Genomic DNA, 15916 nt, shown 5'->3' on the forward strand with positions numbered 1-15916 from the left:
GAGAAATAATTCTAGGTTAATAAAACAAGATCAAAGATGCAAGTCCATGCTAGGATGAAGGAGGCCACCTCTGTGTGATCCAGAGCAGGCAGAAAAGTGCCGTGTCACTCAGTCATTATCCTGGAGTGCGGCCCTCCCAGCCCACGGGATAGTCCTACAGACTGAATTATATCATTTAGAACCTCCTCCCCACCATCCCAAGAAAGACAAATACTAATGATAGTCAAGACCAAAGGAGATTTAATAAAACCCCCCCAAAAAAAAAAGCCACCCCATCAATTGGCTCGATAGTGGCAACGGGACATGCTGGCAGAGCTCCTCCTGAGCTCCACAGATAAAAAAAAAAAATGGACAATATTTAAATCCTTTAAGGTTTACATTGGTTGTACTCCATGAAGAACATTCTCATTAATTTGAGATGGCTGAAATTAGCTCATAATATTGCTATTTCTAAGATATTATCTGGTAACGATTCCTCTGCCATCTAGCGTAATTGCTGCAGTGCCGGAGGGTCAGAGATAGATGAGGGGCTCAGGGAGCTTGGAACATGACTAAGAGGACTGAGCTCAGAAAGCCCCAGTGAGGGAGACAGGGCAACTTCCTCTCTGCCATGAAATTGTATTTGGAGTAATCCTTCCCATCCACAGATGACTTTTTAAAATAATCACAATGGACCAATTTATAGTTCACAGCATTAAAATGTCACAAGGAAATTTATATACTAGAGAAATTGGATTTCCCTTGTAAGATCAATGTGGAGAATATATAGACCAGAATCCGTGGGTAAGGGAAGTTCAAAACATAAAATAAGGCCAAGATGTCGCATCTACACTGCTGGAGGGACAAGGATCACCCTGCTTTCATTTCTTCCTATCTTTACAATATCAGTTGAAAAGTCAACAATTTCCTTCTCATTCTACTGCAATTTTCAGTGTAGCCAAGGCCACAAATACCTCTAAAAATGACACCGTAACTGTTGCAAAGTGTAGTAAAGATGTTGACTAGCCACCCGGAGTTAATGATTCCCCTCCATGAATCCCCAGCTCCAGAACCTGGGCAGACAGCAGTGAGACAGCATGAAGCTTCCGGGTGGGGCAGAAGAACTGACTCAGAAGAGCGCAGGGCAAAGGAACCAGGGTCTCAAAGCTCAGCCTATCCAGGTTCCAAAGAGCACTCCCTAGCATTTTGCCTTTGGTAGAATGTAAACACATGGAACACAGGATTCACAGGGGAGGACTTCCAAAGGATAAGAGTCATGCAGGAAAAACAGGGAAATTGACTCTAGACTAGCCGTTATAACCTGGACCTCGGTGTACTGGGACCAGAGAGGTGATCCAAACATCCCTGCAAGGTTCCTTTCCACCCAGAAGCTCATAATCCTCACAGGGGACCTTGCAGGATATTAGCGAGCTTTCCTCAAACTTGGGCTGTTGGTTGCACCTTCAAACAGGAGGACTTAAATTCTACCCATGTACTTCTTTCTGAGCCCATATGTCCCCTCCCCACAAGGGACAGAAAGAACACAGTTCAAGGGACCACTCACACCCAAGGCCAAGAACAATTGGTCTTCAAGGACCTCCATCTGCCCCATTTGCCACGTGCTTCTAATTCTTGACCCCTCTTCATGCCTGGAGCTCTGAAGTGGGAGAGGAAAATGCCTACGCTCTGGTCATCCTCTCCCAGCCAACACTCCAAGAACTGAGACTGCAAAGAACAGCAAGTCATGATTCTTGCTGGAAAAAGCAACTGGGAAGATAGGAAGCCAGCATATGAGAACCTCCTGATAGAGTCTAAACTTTACTTGCTTTAGGCTTTTAAGGGCAATCGAGGTTGTGGGAGGAGTTGCCGGCATGGATAAGAAAATGGAACTTAATCTGAGCCTCAAAAGCATGAAGGAGGGCCGCATTCCAAAGGGTTGGCTGCCTCAGAGAAACTCAGAAGGTTGAGCTCGTTTTGGAGCATTTTGAGTTTTAAGGCTCCCCTCTACGGCTGAGAGTGTCCTGGGTGAATCCCATAGTTTCAAATAACACTAGGATCAGCCATGATGTCCACCCTGAAAAAGAAAATCCTGGGACTATAAAGTCATAACTTTGTTTTGGACAGTAGAACCAAGAAAACAATGCAAACCAAAGAAAGAATATTTTCTTCCATCAAAATGAAGACCAGTGAATCTAAGCAATTTACTTACAATACATCATTAGTCAATCTATGGAATGGGAAATATTTGCAAGTCTTTTTTCAGTAAGAGGCTGATATCCAGAATATGCAGAAAACTCATAATACTCAACAAGAACCACCTAATTTTGAAAATGGGCAAAATAACTTGAGTAGATAGTTCTTCATAGTAGATATACAAACAGCCAAGAGGTACAAGATAATAACATCATTACTCACTAGAAAAAAGGCAAATCAAACCACCGTTGCATACTACCTCACCCCATTAGGGTGACTACTAGGCAAAGAAATCCAGAAAATAACTGGTGCTGGTGAGGATTGTTGACTTTTCAACTGATATTGTAAAATCCTTCTGTACAGTTGGGTATGTTAAATGGTGGAATCATTATGGAAAACAATATGGAAATGGCTCAAATTAGTAAAAGCAGAATTGCCACGTAACTCAGCAATCCAACTTGTAGGTACACATCGAGCAGAATTAAATCAGGACCCTGATGAGATTTTTGTACACCCAGGTTCCCTACAGCATTATTTACAAAAGCCTAGAGATGTGAACAATCCAAATGTCCATCAGTGAAAGAATGAATACACAAACTGTTACCAAAAATGGAAAATCATTCAGCCTTTAAAAATAAAGCCTGTCACATACTACAACATGGATGAACCTGGAGGACACTGTGCTATGTGAAACCAATCACTAAGAAAAATACAAGGTAATCTCACATGCGATATCCAAAATAGTCAAACAGAGGAGAATGATGGCTTCCAGAGGACTGGGAAAGGGGGAAATGAATTGTTTTGTGGGTACACAGCTTTGGTTGGGTAAAACAAAAATTATGGGGAACTTCCCCAACAATGTGAATAAACTTCATAGTACTGAACTATACAATTAAAAAATGTTTAATATAGTAAATTTTATGTTTGTTTACAATTATATTTTAAAAAATATTAAAAAGCACTAAATAAGGTGGGTGGATATCGTGGCTCACACCTGTAATCCCAGCAACTTGGGAGGCTGAGGCAGGAGGATCATGAGTTCACCCGGCCTCCGCAACTTACTGAGGTCTTAAAGTACTTGGGGAGACCAGTCTCAAAAAACAATAGGCTTGGAATATGACTCAGTGGTTAATTGACCCTGGGTTCAATCCCCAATCCAAAAAAAAAAGTTGGATATTACTTTTGCATTGCTAAGTACATGATAAAATAACACATGACAGAGAAGGATATAAAGTCACAGCAAAATCCATTTCCCAATTCCTAGAGCCTACACTTCCCTGCTTCCTTCTCCCAACCTCATCCCACTATTTCTCTGCACGACACATGAATCTATCACATCCTGCATTGCTCAGAGGTCTCCCAGGCAATTGTTCTCAGCAAGACCAGCTGGCCTTAGCCAAAGTCCCCACTACCTTGGCATTTTGAAGGCTGAAGTCAAAGACCAATGTGTGTTCTCCCTAAAATGCAGACATACATTTCTCATTGCCTCAAGAAGGCAAGAGAAAGAAAAGGTTACAACTAATCAGGCCCATAGAGGCAAACAGGTTTATGCAACCTGAAAAGCAAGCCCCAGCCAAAAGCTGCCAGGCTCTCCTCTATTAATCTCCATCCCCTGCCTGGAAAGAAATACCCCAAGGCAAGCTGCACAGACCCTTCGTTAAGGGGAACAGCTTGACTTGGGTTTGCTGAAGTGCTCTGGGTATGGCTTGCTTTGCACTTTTGGAGCTGGGACAGAGGAACACCATGAAGGCAAGCAGTCCTTACACCAGGATGCTGGGTGTCTGGATGGCCCAGGAGGGCCTGTGAGCAGAGGGTTCACCATCATCCTGCAGAGGCAGCTTAGCAACCTAGCAAGACTGCCTCAAAATAAAAAGAGCCGGGGGTATAGCTCAGTGGCAGAGCACTCCTGGGTTCAATGCCCAGCACTGAGAATTAAATACAAACAGTGCTGGAGTTTCCTGAAGCCATGGAACATGAGACGCTCCTTAGAGAGCATCATTTCCCACAGGTATTGGGAAAGTCCGGTGACTGGAATTAGCTTGAAATAGGAGGGAGGAGGGTACACAGGGCAATGGGTACGGCAGCAAGTCATCATCACATTAAAGAAAACAAGACAAATTCAGTGGATCTCTGGAAGGTGTCTCAAATCCAAAGTAAGACAGTACATACACCGTAACTGGAGCAGGGAAATGACAGTGGATAGTTCATGGCTTTATCCCAAGTTTCCAAATATTCATTATCTCCCAGATTAAAAAATGATGCCACTGACCTCAGAGAACATCAGTGTGTCTAGACTCAATCCACCTGTGCGTCTGTGGCCAAGTGGTTTTAATGTCCTGGGCATTCATCACATGTCCTCTGACCAGGAGAGTGAGCCTGGAGCCAACCATGTGGATGCAAAAACTTCCTGGCAGACCAAGCTGCTGAGAAGTGAGTGCACGTGCACTTAGGGAAAGCTTGGAGGGGCTTTCCCAGCATCCAGTGGCCTAGGCAGATAGCTGGCTTAACCCTAACCCATCTCATATCTCACTCTTTCTTCTGCCTGTAGGGTGCAACTTCCGCACTGAGACATGGAGACCCATGCATAGCCATTACTTTTCTCCAAGAGGAGAATGAATCATTTCATAATGCAGTTAGAAGAAGAAAAAAGGAAGCTCCTGAGATAGGACAAGGATTTATAAAAGGGAAAACATCATAGTATGTCTGGAAGGAAACAGTAAGTGTAGAAAAGTTCCCTGGAGTGCTCATCAGGGGCTGCATGCATGTGGCCTGTGTTGGGACCTGCTCCGAGAAGCTGTTGGATACTCTCCAAGGAGCCCACAGGCTGCTCCTGTATGAGGGAGACACACAGTCCAGGAGCTGACACTAAAACTAGGAGGCTGGGCCCTCTGGATTGTTACCCCAACTACTGACAACTGTACCTTTCAAACCACAAACCCTCCCTGCAATCTGTCTCCAAATCTCTTCTTTGGGCAGTCATGGGAGCGTAGGGAAAATAAATTCAATTGTAAAAATTTAACAAAAATAAGCACAAAATCCTAGCTTGCATAAGCCCAGCTGACAAATGCATACTCAGCAGGCCAAGGAGCTTAACTTCCAGAGGCTTCTTACCACTGGGCAGGCTGTCACTGGGACTTCCTGGGAAGGGAGCAATAGTCTATTTAAATTCAAGGCACTGTTAAGAAAACACATAATACAAAAGAAGTCGGGCACAACATTTTACCTGTCACTACAATCAAAGTCATAATATTTTTACAGGCTGTTAATGAGTTTGCAGGCTAATCTTTCTGAACCAAAGCTTCAATAAAATAAAGATTCTTGCACAGGCGGATAAAGGGCATCTGGTTAGACGCTGAGACCTGGGTGTCTTCAGGTCTTCCTTGGGAAGGTAACACTAAAGGTGTCTTGGGAAATGTAATGACCTGAAAATATTTGAGTAGAAGAATAAAACAGAATCAATCACCAACATCCATTTACTAAGTTCCTAGACCGTGCAGGCCGTTTCATGCTCTCACAAGTGCAACTGGAAGTACTGAGCAAAAAGCAGGTGCCCCACTGGCCAGAAGGGGAAGGGGCCTGCCCGTCACTCTGCTGAAACCCAGGAGGGTCTGAGACGACGCACGCCCCCACCTCCCTCCTGAGGGTCCTTCTCCACTCTTTGCCCCTCATCAGCCTCAAGGTTCCTCTTCACACCTTGCTTCTTCCTCCCATTCCCAAAGGTGCCTCCCCTACTTCCCACATTCTACTAGGACTCCTCCCTTCAAGGATCCAGTTCAAACTTCACCTTCTACGTAAAGCTTTTCCTGACTAGGCAAACAAGTGTGCCCTCACTGGCCTTCAAACTACTGAGTGTCCAAATCTTCAAATGGACCATTCTACAGTTCCTTCTGCTACCTCCTGCACTACTTAGCTAGTGCACACAGCTCTGCAGCCCATTCCCAAGGACTCTGCGAGGCCAAATATCAGGTTTCTTTCTTCTCCCACCATACATGTGGCATCGTTCAAAATGAGAACCCCAGTGATCCATAGCAAAAATCAACTGTAATTGGGAGAGCCTGTCTTTGCATGGGAAAAAAAAAGCTGCTTTAAGTGAGGATTCTCGACTCCAACCTCACCACCAGGCACATCCCAGCTGAGTTTCGGCCCACTAAGCAGTGCTTTGCTAGAGCAGCGCTGTTCTGACGACGCTGCACTTCTATGGGTCTGGACTTCTATTTTAAGACAGAAGCCATGACTTCTAGGATTTGCAGATCCAGGAGGATTTCATCTATTATTAGCTTAAAGAGCAGGACGCTGGTCAGAAGATAAGTGCAAGGAGGGTTGCAACCCCATTCACACAACTTCAAAGAATTCTAGATGAGTCTGGAAAGAACCCCAGATAATGTGCCTCAGAACTTCATTGAAAGCTATAGAAACTAAAGCCCAGAGAGGGACTGATCTATAGAGTGTCGTTCAGTTACTTGATGACATCACTGACACAGAAAGCCAATCCCCCGATGGCTCCTCAAGCATACCTTCCACCACTTCGCGCTGCCTGGCCCCGCTTGGAATAAAACATTGTAATTAACAGTGCTTTCAATTAGCCAGGTAGTCAGTCCACCAGGATGATCACCCAACAGCACTGGGCAAAATCACACCATTAAAATCATCACTTTGGTTGACATACTCAGTGAGGCTGAATGGCAGATTGAAATAAAACATGACCCACACACAAAACCCTAACTTACAGAATGATGATGGGCCACTCATGTCCCTCTCTGGGCCACAGTTGACCAGCAGTAAAAACAGATGTATCATTTCTGAGCAGGGGAGCTACTAATGTTCTGTTTGTACTGGGGACTGAACCCAGGGGCACTTACCCACTGAGCCACATCTCCAACCCATTTTTATGTTTTACTTAGACACAGGGTCTCACTGGTTGCTGAGGCTGGCTTTGAACTATCGATGCTCCTCTGCCTCAGCCTCCCAAGCCACTGGGATTACAGGAATATGCCACAGTGTCCGACTGCTACTAGTATTTTGATGAGGCCCATTTCTTCCTTGGGACTGCCTTCTGTCTTGATACACACTAATCATCCTTGGCCTCACATCAGTAGTGACTGTTCATCATGACAGACAAAAATGCTCCCACATATTTTAAGCTCCCTTACTTGAGATCAGGAAGTTCTCAAGTCCCTTGCTGGCCCTTAAATACCAGCAAGACCACCTTGGTGACCATCAGGTGGAGCAGAAGTTGGGGGGACAGGTGGCAGGCCTACCCATAGATGTCCAGGACCCCGATGAAGGAGTGCTGCTTGATGGAGGTGTGCAGGGCCTTGTTGATGTGCTCCACAATCCAGCCAAACAGCTGGGCGTAGATGTGTTTGGCCAGGGCATTGCGTGCATTGATGACCTGCTGCAGGGACATAGTCTTGACATAGGTCTCTGAGGTGGTGACCAGCTTGCGATGGCACAGCCAGTGCTCCATCTGGTTGTGCTCCACCCCTAGCAGGCGGCAGAAGTTGCTCAGGTGTTCATCCTGAGGCTGTGGAGAGAACAAGAGGAAGAGACTTGTCAAAGACTGGGTCCCTTAGCCACATCCTCTCTCCTCCCCAGAAGGAAAACAAGTCCAATCGCAGCCCTCCCAGAACCTCATCTCTTCCCCATACACCACACCCCCACTAAGTTAGAGCCAGAATAGTGTTGCTCAAACTAATCACACTGGCTGAAGACCGAATTATCAGGACTTAAACTCCCTCCTGTCTCCTCCTCCACTGCCAAGGTGCTGCTGAGTAACCAGGAAGAGGGAACTTCCAGAGAGAAAGGAGCAGAAAGGGAATTCACAGTACAGGAATGGATGACCCAACCAGAGTTGGGAGCCATCGGGCAGCAGGTGCACACTCAACAGTTTACATCTGCAGGGGTCTGAGTGCAGAGCTAATCCACAGCTGGGAAAGCAGTCTTCTTCCTGCTCTTCAGAATTCTTTGCTTACAAGTGCAACATCAAACTAGCTGCATGTTCAAAATAAAAGGCCAGAGAGACCTTTTAAGGCACTCCTCTCCTCCTTCTCTATACAGGGGTGAGGATGACAGAGCATTGACCGCCTTCTGGGTAGGTAGAACACAGAACGGGAAGTTTAAACCCCCTTATTCCAAATTACATGAGATGCCAGTGGGTGTGTTCTGTCATGCTGGGCAAAAACCCAGCTACAATCCAATGGATGACGTCCCTCCTGGTACTTATTCCCTGCCATCCCTGTAGCCTTAGCCACAGTAATACCAATTCACATGCAACTCAACTCCGCTTATATTCTCAAAGCATTTACTGTTGGGAAAGGTTAATGTGAGAAGTTAGATAACATGGTGAAGATGTGGAAGATTTGGACCTAATATCAGTTGAAACACTTTTACTGATAAAAATCACATGAGTTTGGAGCTAGAAAGATACTGGAAATTCCTTCATTTTAAGTCTCTTTCCCATATAGATAAAAAGCTGAGCCCTGGGGAGTTGCAATTGCTTACCTGGGTCCTGCTGACCCTGACCCAGAGCTCCTTTGCCCAATGTACCTACTAGTTACCAAACTGCCTCCAATGGCCTCGGTGGAGTCTTCTCTAGCAGTTACCAATCACACCACCTGGCATCTGAGCCACTGAATAACTCAAGTCCCCACAGGGTCTTGTCTCACTTCACAAAAATATATAAGTCTCTTGGATAATTCCCACTGTCCACTCACAGAGCCCAACAGAAAGCCTGTCCTGGGTTCTTCTCTGCTTGGGAAAGCTGCAAACCTAGCATTGAGCCTGCTGGAGAGCTTAACAACTCTCAGGCTGGAAGGGAATCCCTTAAAACACCATATGCCCCCTCCTAATGGTCCTAAATTGCACATAGGACTCATTTTCTGATGAAGCCACCTTATAAAATTTAAAGAAGGGCTTGTTCAATGAAAATCAACATGGATAACGATCATCATTTCCCCCTTAACACACATCCTCAGGCCATTTTTTTCCCTGCAGATATCTAAAGTCCATCTACCCCAAACAAATGTAAAATGTAATGTCAGAGTAGAAAGAACCTCCCCAAATCATTACAACCCATGTTTTTCTGAAACAATTGCAAAGAGCATTAATTGGCTTTACCCACATCAGGTTAAAGACAACTGAACTGGTTTGCTAAATGTACCTTGTGAACACCGAGAGCTTATTTACCAAAGAAACTATGTTCCCAGGAACCTTTGGAATTGCCATCCTGATCCAACCCCTTTAATATTCAGATGAGGAAATTGAGGCTCAGCAAGGTTCCTGGACACCTGGCCACAGTGCCCACTTGGTGTGGGCTGGCTGGTGCAGACAGTCTTACACTTGCTCAGCAGTGGGGTGTCCTGCCACTTCCCTGGGCCAGCAGCCTTTTACCCTACAGCCTCCCCCTGCCAATATAAAGCCATATGGAGTTTAGTGCCTGAGAACTGTTTGGCAAGCAACAAGTTCAGCTGTGGCAAATGTCCAATTTGTTCATCTGACCTATTTCCAAGAAATTCTTAATTGCTAGGGAATCCATCTGCAGTGCTGTGCCTAACATTTAAGAGGCCTGCCAGCAGCAAAAACAAGGACCAAGGCCTGCTCCCAGGTGCCCTCCCCACTCCTGATGCTGCATGCTCTTAAGTGCAGCAGTGGAGAGGAGCCACAGTTAAGGAATTCTGCTGTCCACCCAGGGACAGACGACCCACCCTGCAGTGAACTGCTCTACTCACACTGGCTTCTGACTGCTGATTAAAAGTGCTAACTGAAACTGATCTAACATCATGCCATTACACTTACACATAATTAACTGATACTAAATCCATTAAAAATAGCCAGCATTATAGGTAACAGATTAGTTTTATGGGCCCATAGTGCCAAATTCAAGGAACAAATTGCCTCTGGTGTCCAAGTAATTGGATGTTGTTGGATCTCCAAGGTAACTGTGGCGATCATGGAACACATTCTCATGTTTTAATTAAAAATAAAAACTACCAAGCAGAAGGCACACTGCTTATGGGTAGACAACCTTTCCAACAGGAAGCCCCCCACCCCATGGACCCGAGGAATAAGCCATCTCTGAGAGGCTACAAACACTTAACATGCATTTCTCAAGCTTGTACTCAGACCCCTGCTTTGCTTAGCACCAATGGGAGCTGCCTGCAAGCAGAGGGTAATCCCAGCTCAAAGGGCAAGACTAGCGGTGGTACAGGGGGAAGAACACAGTGGGGACCCTGTCCCAGCTGTGCCATTAACTGTCATTCTGGCCTTTGAGAGGTTCTCTCTGGGATTTAGATTCTCCTCCCCCATATGGTGAGAGGGATGCTCCCGAGATCCACTCTGGGTCTAACATCAAGAATGGTGACAGTCATGACCTCAATCCACAGGCTGGGAGCTGAGGCCTTTCCACACAGGGCTGTGTTTTATCCTCCTCCTCACGCTGGGGTAGGTGGCATCGTCTACACTGCACAGGAGGCATGGCAATTTCCCAGAGTCCTGCATCTGGGAAGTGGCAGAAGCAGGATTTGAGTCTCGGCAGTATTGGCTCAAGTCACTGCCCTCACTGTCCTCTAGACACCCTCTACTTGCAGAGCCATCAGAGACAGTCTAGACTGACGGCCTGCGCTCACAAGGCTCCTGCCCCCTCCGCCTGGTAAGAGAAGGGTTGCTATCCCCATCTGGGCTCCGATTTGCTCAAGTTCCTCCCTCCCACTTCACCACCTGCATCCTCTAACTCCTCTTCCAAGTGTGCCCTGATGGTCCCACCTTGGCATGGACCTCATACAAACACTCTACAAGTGCCAATGCGATAAGCAGAGACTGTAACAGATGTGGTTCTAGAGTTTAGTGGGGGTACAGGCATTGATCATAGAGTTTAGTAGGGGTGCAGGCATTGATCAATCACTAAGACATACTTTCCTTCTCCCCTGAAGGTCCTTAGAGGCCAGGTGTGAAAGACCAGCTGTAAGCTCACAGACATTTAAAGCTGTCCTTTCTAAAATGACACGAACCAGGCCCCACACCCTACTACAGGTCCTCAGGAACTCCTGGCCTGGTTCTCATGCTTCACCATCAACCTTGCCAACATCTCTGCCCATCTCATGCATACTTCCTTTCATTTTCATCACCCCCAAGTCCTAGAAAACAATCATTCATCCAGTTGTCTACCTCTTGAGTGCCTACTGAGTCTCGGACATTGTGCTTATAAAAGATATTGAACAAGAGCAGTCTCTGCTTGCACAGAGTTTGGGGGGTAGGGTGGGGCAGCAAATCAAAGAATCACATGGTAAATGCCAAGTAGCCATGCTACATGCCAGGGAGGAGAGGTATAGAGTCCCGAGAATCCTAGACAGGGGGCTGGGGCATCAGCTCAATGTCAAAGCACAGGCTCAGCATGCTTGAGACCCTGCATTTGATCCCCAGAACTGACCCAGTTCCTCCCCAGCCAAAAGAGTCCATCATGGGGGATGAGTCAGAGAAGTTGTTCAGTGGGCTGGAGGCTCAGGGAAACTTTGTCATGTTTCTTGCATCTTATCAGCCTAAACCAGGAGCTTGTTAATGCAAAGATTCCTAATATTACCTGTCCCTGACACCAGAGTATGCCTTTGCCTTAAGAATCTGTGGGGCATTTGCTGGGGTATGCGCGTAGGGGAGGCACAGATCCTCTATGCCTTTCTCCTTAAGAGAAAGACTTCATTGAACTATATTCAAATGGCGCTATGGACTCAGTTTAGGGAGGGTCTGGCCTATACTAGAGGCTCACCCACCACCCGTCAGGCATGCACGTTTCTCTCCTAGCATCACTGTGCTAGCCCCAGGGTACCCCCATGTGCATACAAATAGGCACATAAATAACAGGGGTCAGAAACTGTTCTGGCTCACCTGATACCTTCAGCCCCAACATTCCTTCCTTTTCCACAGGCCCAAGTGGGGGCTCCAGAGTCTGGTAAATTCCAGACAGGACACAACAGTTGCCGTCTGTACCACCGCACTGGGAACTGCTCCACCACCCACGTAGACAACTACATTGGGCACCAGGGAGAGAACTTTATCATGAGCCTTTGTGGAGTATTTCAGATTTGAGACATCTGTGGAAGTCCTGCAAAGTCTGCCTCATACTGGCATAATCCTGGCCAGTAAGGTCCCCTGTCCTGTATTTTCAGATAGACTAAGTTCCTTTGAGGCAGTCACCAAGTATGGGACCCAATACTCTCATCTCCTTGTTGTAGCAAGCTCAGTCTGGAGACCAGAAAGTACTCCACAGATTGATGACATGCTGTGAAATCCCATGTGCCTCAGAGTTGGCAAATCAGCCCATCAAAAAGAATTTATTGAAGAGCCATTAAATTCCTTGCCCTCACTGATAGACATTTGATGGCAGCTGATTTGAAATGGATTCGTTCTTTTAAAAAAAATTATCAGTAAGTCAACAGAAATCATTCCTGTTAAGAATGAATAACCTAGGGGTGCCCTCTAAGTGCAGAAACACATTTCAGTCATATCGAACTGTAGGAATAAATTGTGTCCATTTTATCTCTGGTGCTGGGGTGCGACTTACTGATATGCTACAGGAATCACCATCCCGCTCAGCCTGAATCTCCACACTTCCCAGGTGCAGGATAGAAGCAATTATCTTAAAAATGCTTATCTGATGGGACTCTCTCACTCCTGCAAGAAAAAAAGTGAATGAATGACACTCAATATCCATGCTATGATACAAAGGACATTTTACCCTTTTTAAGGACTTAAAAAAAAAAAAAAAGGTTGATTTTTCCATCCTGGGCCAATGACTCCTAAAATGATCCAGGCTGTGCACCATGTAATTACCACTCACAATAACAGCGCAGAGGGCAAAAGGGCTGCTGGACTGAAAGGAAAAATACTCAACTTCGATTGTCCCAAGTAGACCAGATGGGTCATGCCACTATTTTTACTTCTCCAAGAGCGTACGAGAGGCAGCAATCACACAGACTCATTTTGGACTTCATTTCAACCAAGCACCTTATGGACATTTTTTATGAGTTTAATAAGAATGGTCATTTATCTGCAGTCATTTCTCCCTCAACGTAATATCCTGCAAACATCTGTGACACATCCGATGTGCCAATGGGGAAAGAAAAGTAGAAACAGTCCCTAAGGTGGCTGTTCCAGGGGCTGCCCAGCCAGCTGGCTCAAGGCCAGCCCAGATGGGGGTGGTTGCTCTCCATGCTACGTATGCCCTCACAGTGACAGACATGCACACCTAGCCCAGAACAATTGTGGCAGCAGAGAGAACTGTCAAATTTGTTATTTACCCAAGTGAATTGTCAAAGGCATGGATAATCTCTTAAAATTTATGTTTAGCTTGAAGCCATTATCGTATCTACTTAAATTACAATATATTTCAGACTTATAAGGAAAGGCAACAGAAAGATATAATGAAGATATCTGTAAAACTACCACTGGGTTTAGGAAGTAATACTTATTGCCCCACATGCCTCCCTAGCTACAGCTACTTATCTTCAGGCAATACTTAAGCTTAAAAAAAAAAAAAAAAACAAAGTTAGTAATACCTATATAAACAGGATACACAGCCATGTCAAGCTATAATTACAAATTCTCCCAGATAATCTGTGAAGTGGACAACCCAAACATGAACTAGGCAAAGTGAAGAGACAAAGTCTCTTCTTAGTATGGGGTACTCTGAATAAGCAGAACCTCACTGTGAGAAGCTGTGGCCCATGGTATCTTTTTATAAAGTTCTATTAGAACACAGCCACACCCATTCACATTTTATCTTTGTTTCTGTGTTATGACAGCAAAGATAAGGAGGTATAACAAAAACCACCTGGCTTTTTCTTAAGAAAAAGTGTGCCAACCTCTGGAATTAAAAAGATGGGGGATAGAGTATTATTTAATTTTTAGAGTATTATTTAATACTCTTATGAAAATAATTTCACAAGCACTATCTGCTTTGAGATTAAAGTATCCATCTTAGAGCCCTGGAGGGACTTACCCCCTCCCTACTAGCTCCTGTCCACTGCTTGCATTCGCACTACAGAGGACCAATTGCCAGAGGCCTTCTCCTGTCTGTCCAACTGGCAGAATGCAGTCTGCTTGGGCTGGAAGTGTAACTCAGTGGCACAGCACTGCCCGGCACATGCAAGGCCCCGACACACATTCTGTCCTCAACACAAAAAAATAAATCCCGTTTCACATCAAGGTCAAGTGTCCTCCAAACCCCCCAGCCCTAGAGAATAAGGCATGTGATGCTGTGGCAGTAGTGGGTGCCTCTCAATATGTCCTCTCAGCTTCCCATCCTCCCTCCTTGCCCTGCTGACACTGGGGCTGCCATCCTGTGCCTGCTGGAGGAAGGCCAGGCTTGCTCCACAGAGGGCACCACAGTGATACATGAGGCCATGCAGCAGGGAGGCATCTCCCTCCCCCTTTCTGGTCCTCCCTAGTTATGACTGTCATCTGGGTGCCTGGCAACCTCCCTGCTGAGCTCCCACTGTGCCTCCCTCAATACTCAAGCCTGCATCAGAAGCTCCTCAGTAGGCCAGGCCCCACCCCACTCCAGGACCAGTGCACCTGGCTTGTGCAGACTGCTGGCCTCCACCCTCGGGCAAGTTTCTTCACCACAATCTTAGATGTCATCTAAAACTCAACCAAGGCTCAGGGCTCCTCTACTCAGTAATTCCCACACTGGATGCCTCTCCTTGCCCTAGCCACAGCCTCTGTACCTACTACATCTGGACCCTTAAAGTCCTCTTTTATCTCTTCATAGTTATTAACGCTCCGAGGCTCTAGTCAACAAATATTCACATTCATTTTTCTCTTTGGAATAACCAGCGTGGTTTTTATCTCCTGGTAAGGTTTGTCCTTGTACCCATGAACTATAAGGGCCAGTTACACCGAGATGTGTCCGACATGGGGATTTCAGCCCACAAGGGCCTGGTTTCCTCCCTACACAGGGATGAGGCCATGCCTTGTTTTGCTACTGGATAAAACTTCCCTGACAACCACCACAGAACACAACAGACTGCACTGAGTTAGTCACGAGGCTCAGAAGCTGAATTCTCTATTAAGGAAGGGGCTGGAATGACATGGGGCCATGCTGAGTCACTTGCTGGTTTAGGGCGGAATTCTCAGGCTTTCCTTTTCGTGGCTGCAGCTCCCAGGAACTGAGCATGTCCATTTCCCAATTAAGAAAGGCTCAACTTCCACCTTGCTACCTGGGGGCTCTTCTCTTCAAAGAGTGGAGCTGCAACCTCTTCTAGCTCTACCGTCCCTTTCTGTCCCTGAAGGACAGACAGAACTTCTTGCCTTGAGAATCCCACTGCTAAGGTCTCCATGGAAACAGGTAACAAAACCAACACTGCAGGTGGGACAGAGCTTCCAGGCTTTTACAGTCTGCTTCCAGCTCCGATTCCATGACTGTGGCACATAGGTAATTTGGCCCAGTGTTCTTCCTGCTAGAACACACTGCCTCTGAACCCAGACACTGCACAGAAGGCACGGCTACACCGAGCTTTCCTTTGTTGGTGTCAATGGCCCATGAGTGAAGCAGGATAGATGATAGTGCCTGGAAGAAACTTTCAAAACCTTGCTTTTTTTTCTTTTCTCTTTGGTAGGGGGGATAGGGTGATTGCCCACAGGGGCAGTCTACCACTGAGCTACATCCCCACCCCATTTTATTTTTGAGACAAGATATCTATATGTTACCCAGGTTAGCCTTGAGCTAGTGATCCTACCTCATCTTCCTGACTAG

At 46.0% G+C, this 15916-nt stretch overlaps 1 protein-coding gene across 1 annotated transcript in view; it reads right to left on the reverse strand.

The window, feature by feature from the left end:
- MYO5B (myosin VB) overlaps positions 1 to 15916 on the reverse strand; it is a 312767-nt gene that overhangs the window by 110463 nt on the left and 186388 nt on the right. Inside the window, exons 9-10 of the mRNA XM_081262970.1 lie at positions 12725 to 12834; positions 7431 to 7696 (exon numbers count right to left, since the gene is read on the reverse strand). Coding sequence (XP_081119096.1) covers positions 7431 to 7696; positions 12725 to 12834 — 376 coding nt within the window. The remainder of the gene's footprint in view (positions 1 to 7430; positions 7697 to 12724; positions 12835 to 15916) is intronic.

The sequence above is a fragment of the Spermophilus citellus genome, assembly GCF_964194105.1.
Source record: "Spermophilus citellus genome assembly, chromosome: 12".
NCBI lineage: Eukaryota > Metazoa > Chordata > Mammalia > Rodentia > Sciuridae > Spermophilus > Spermophilus citellus.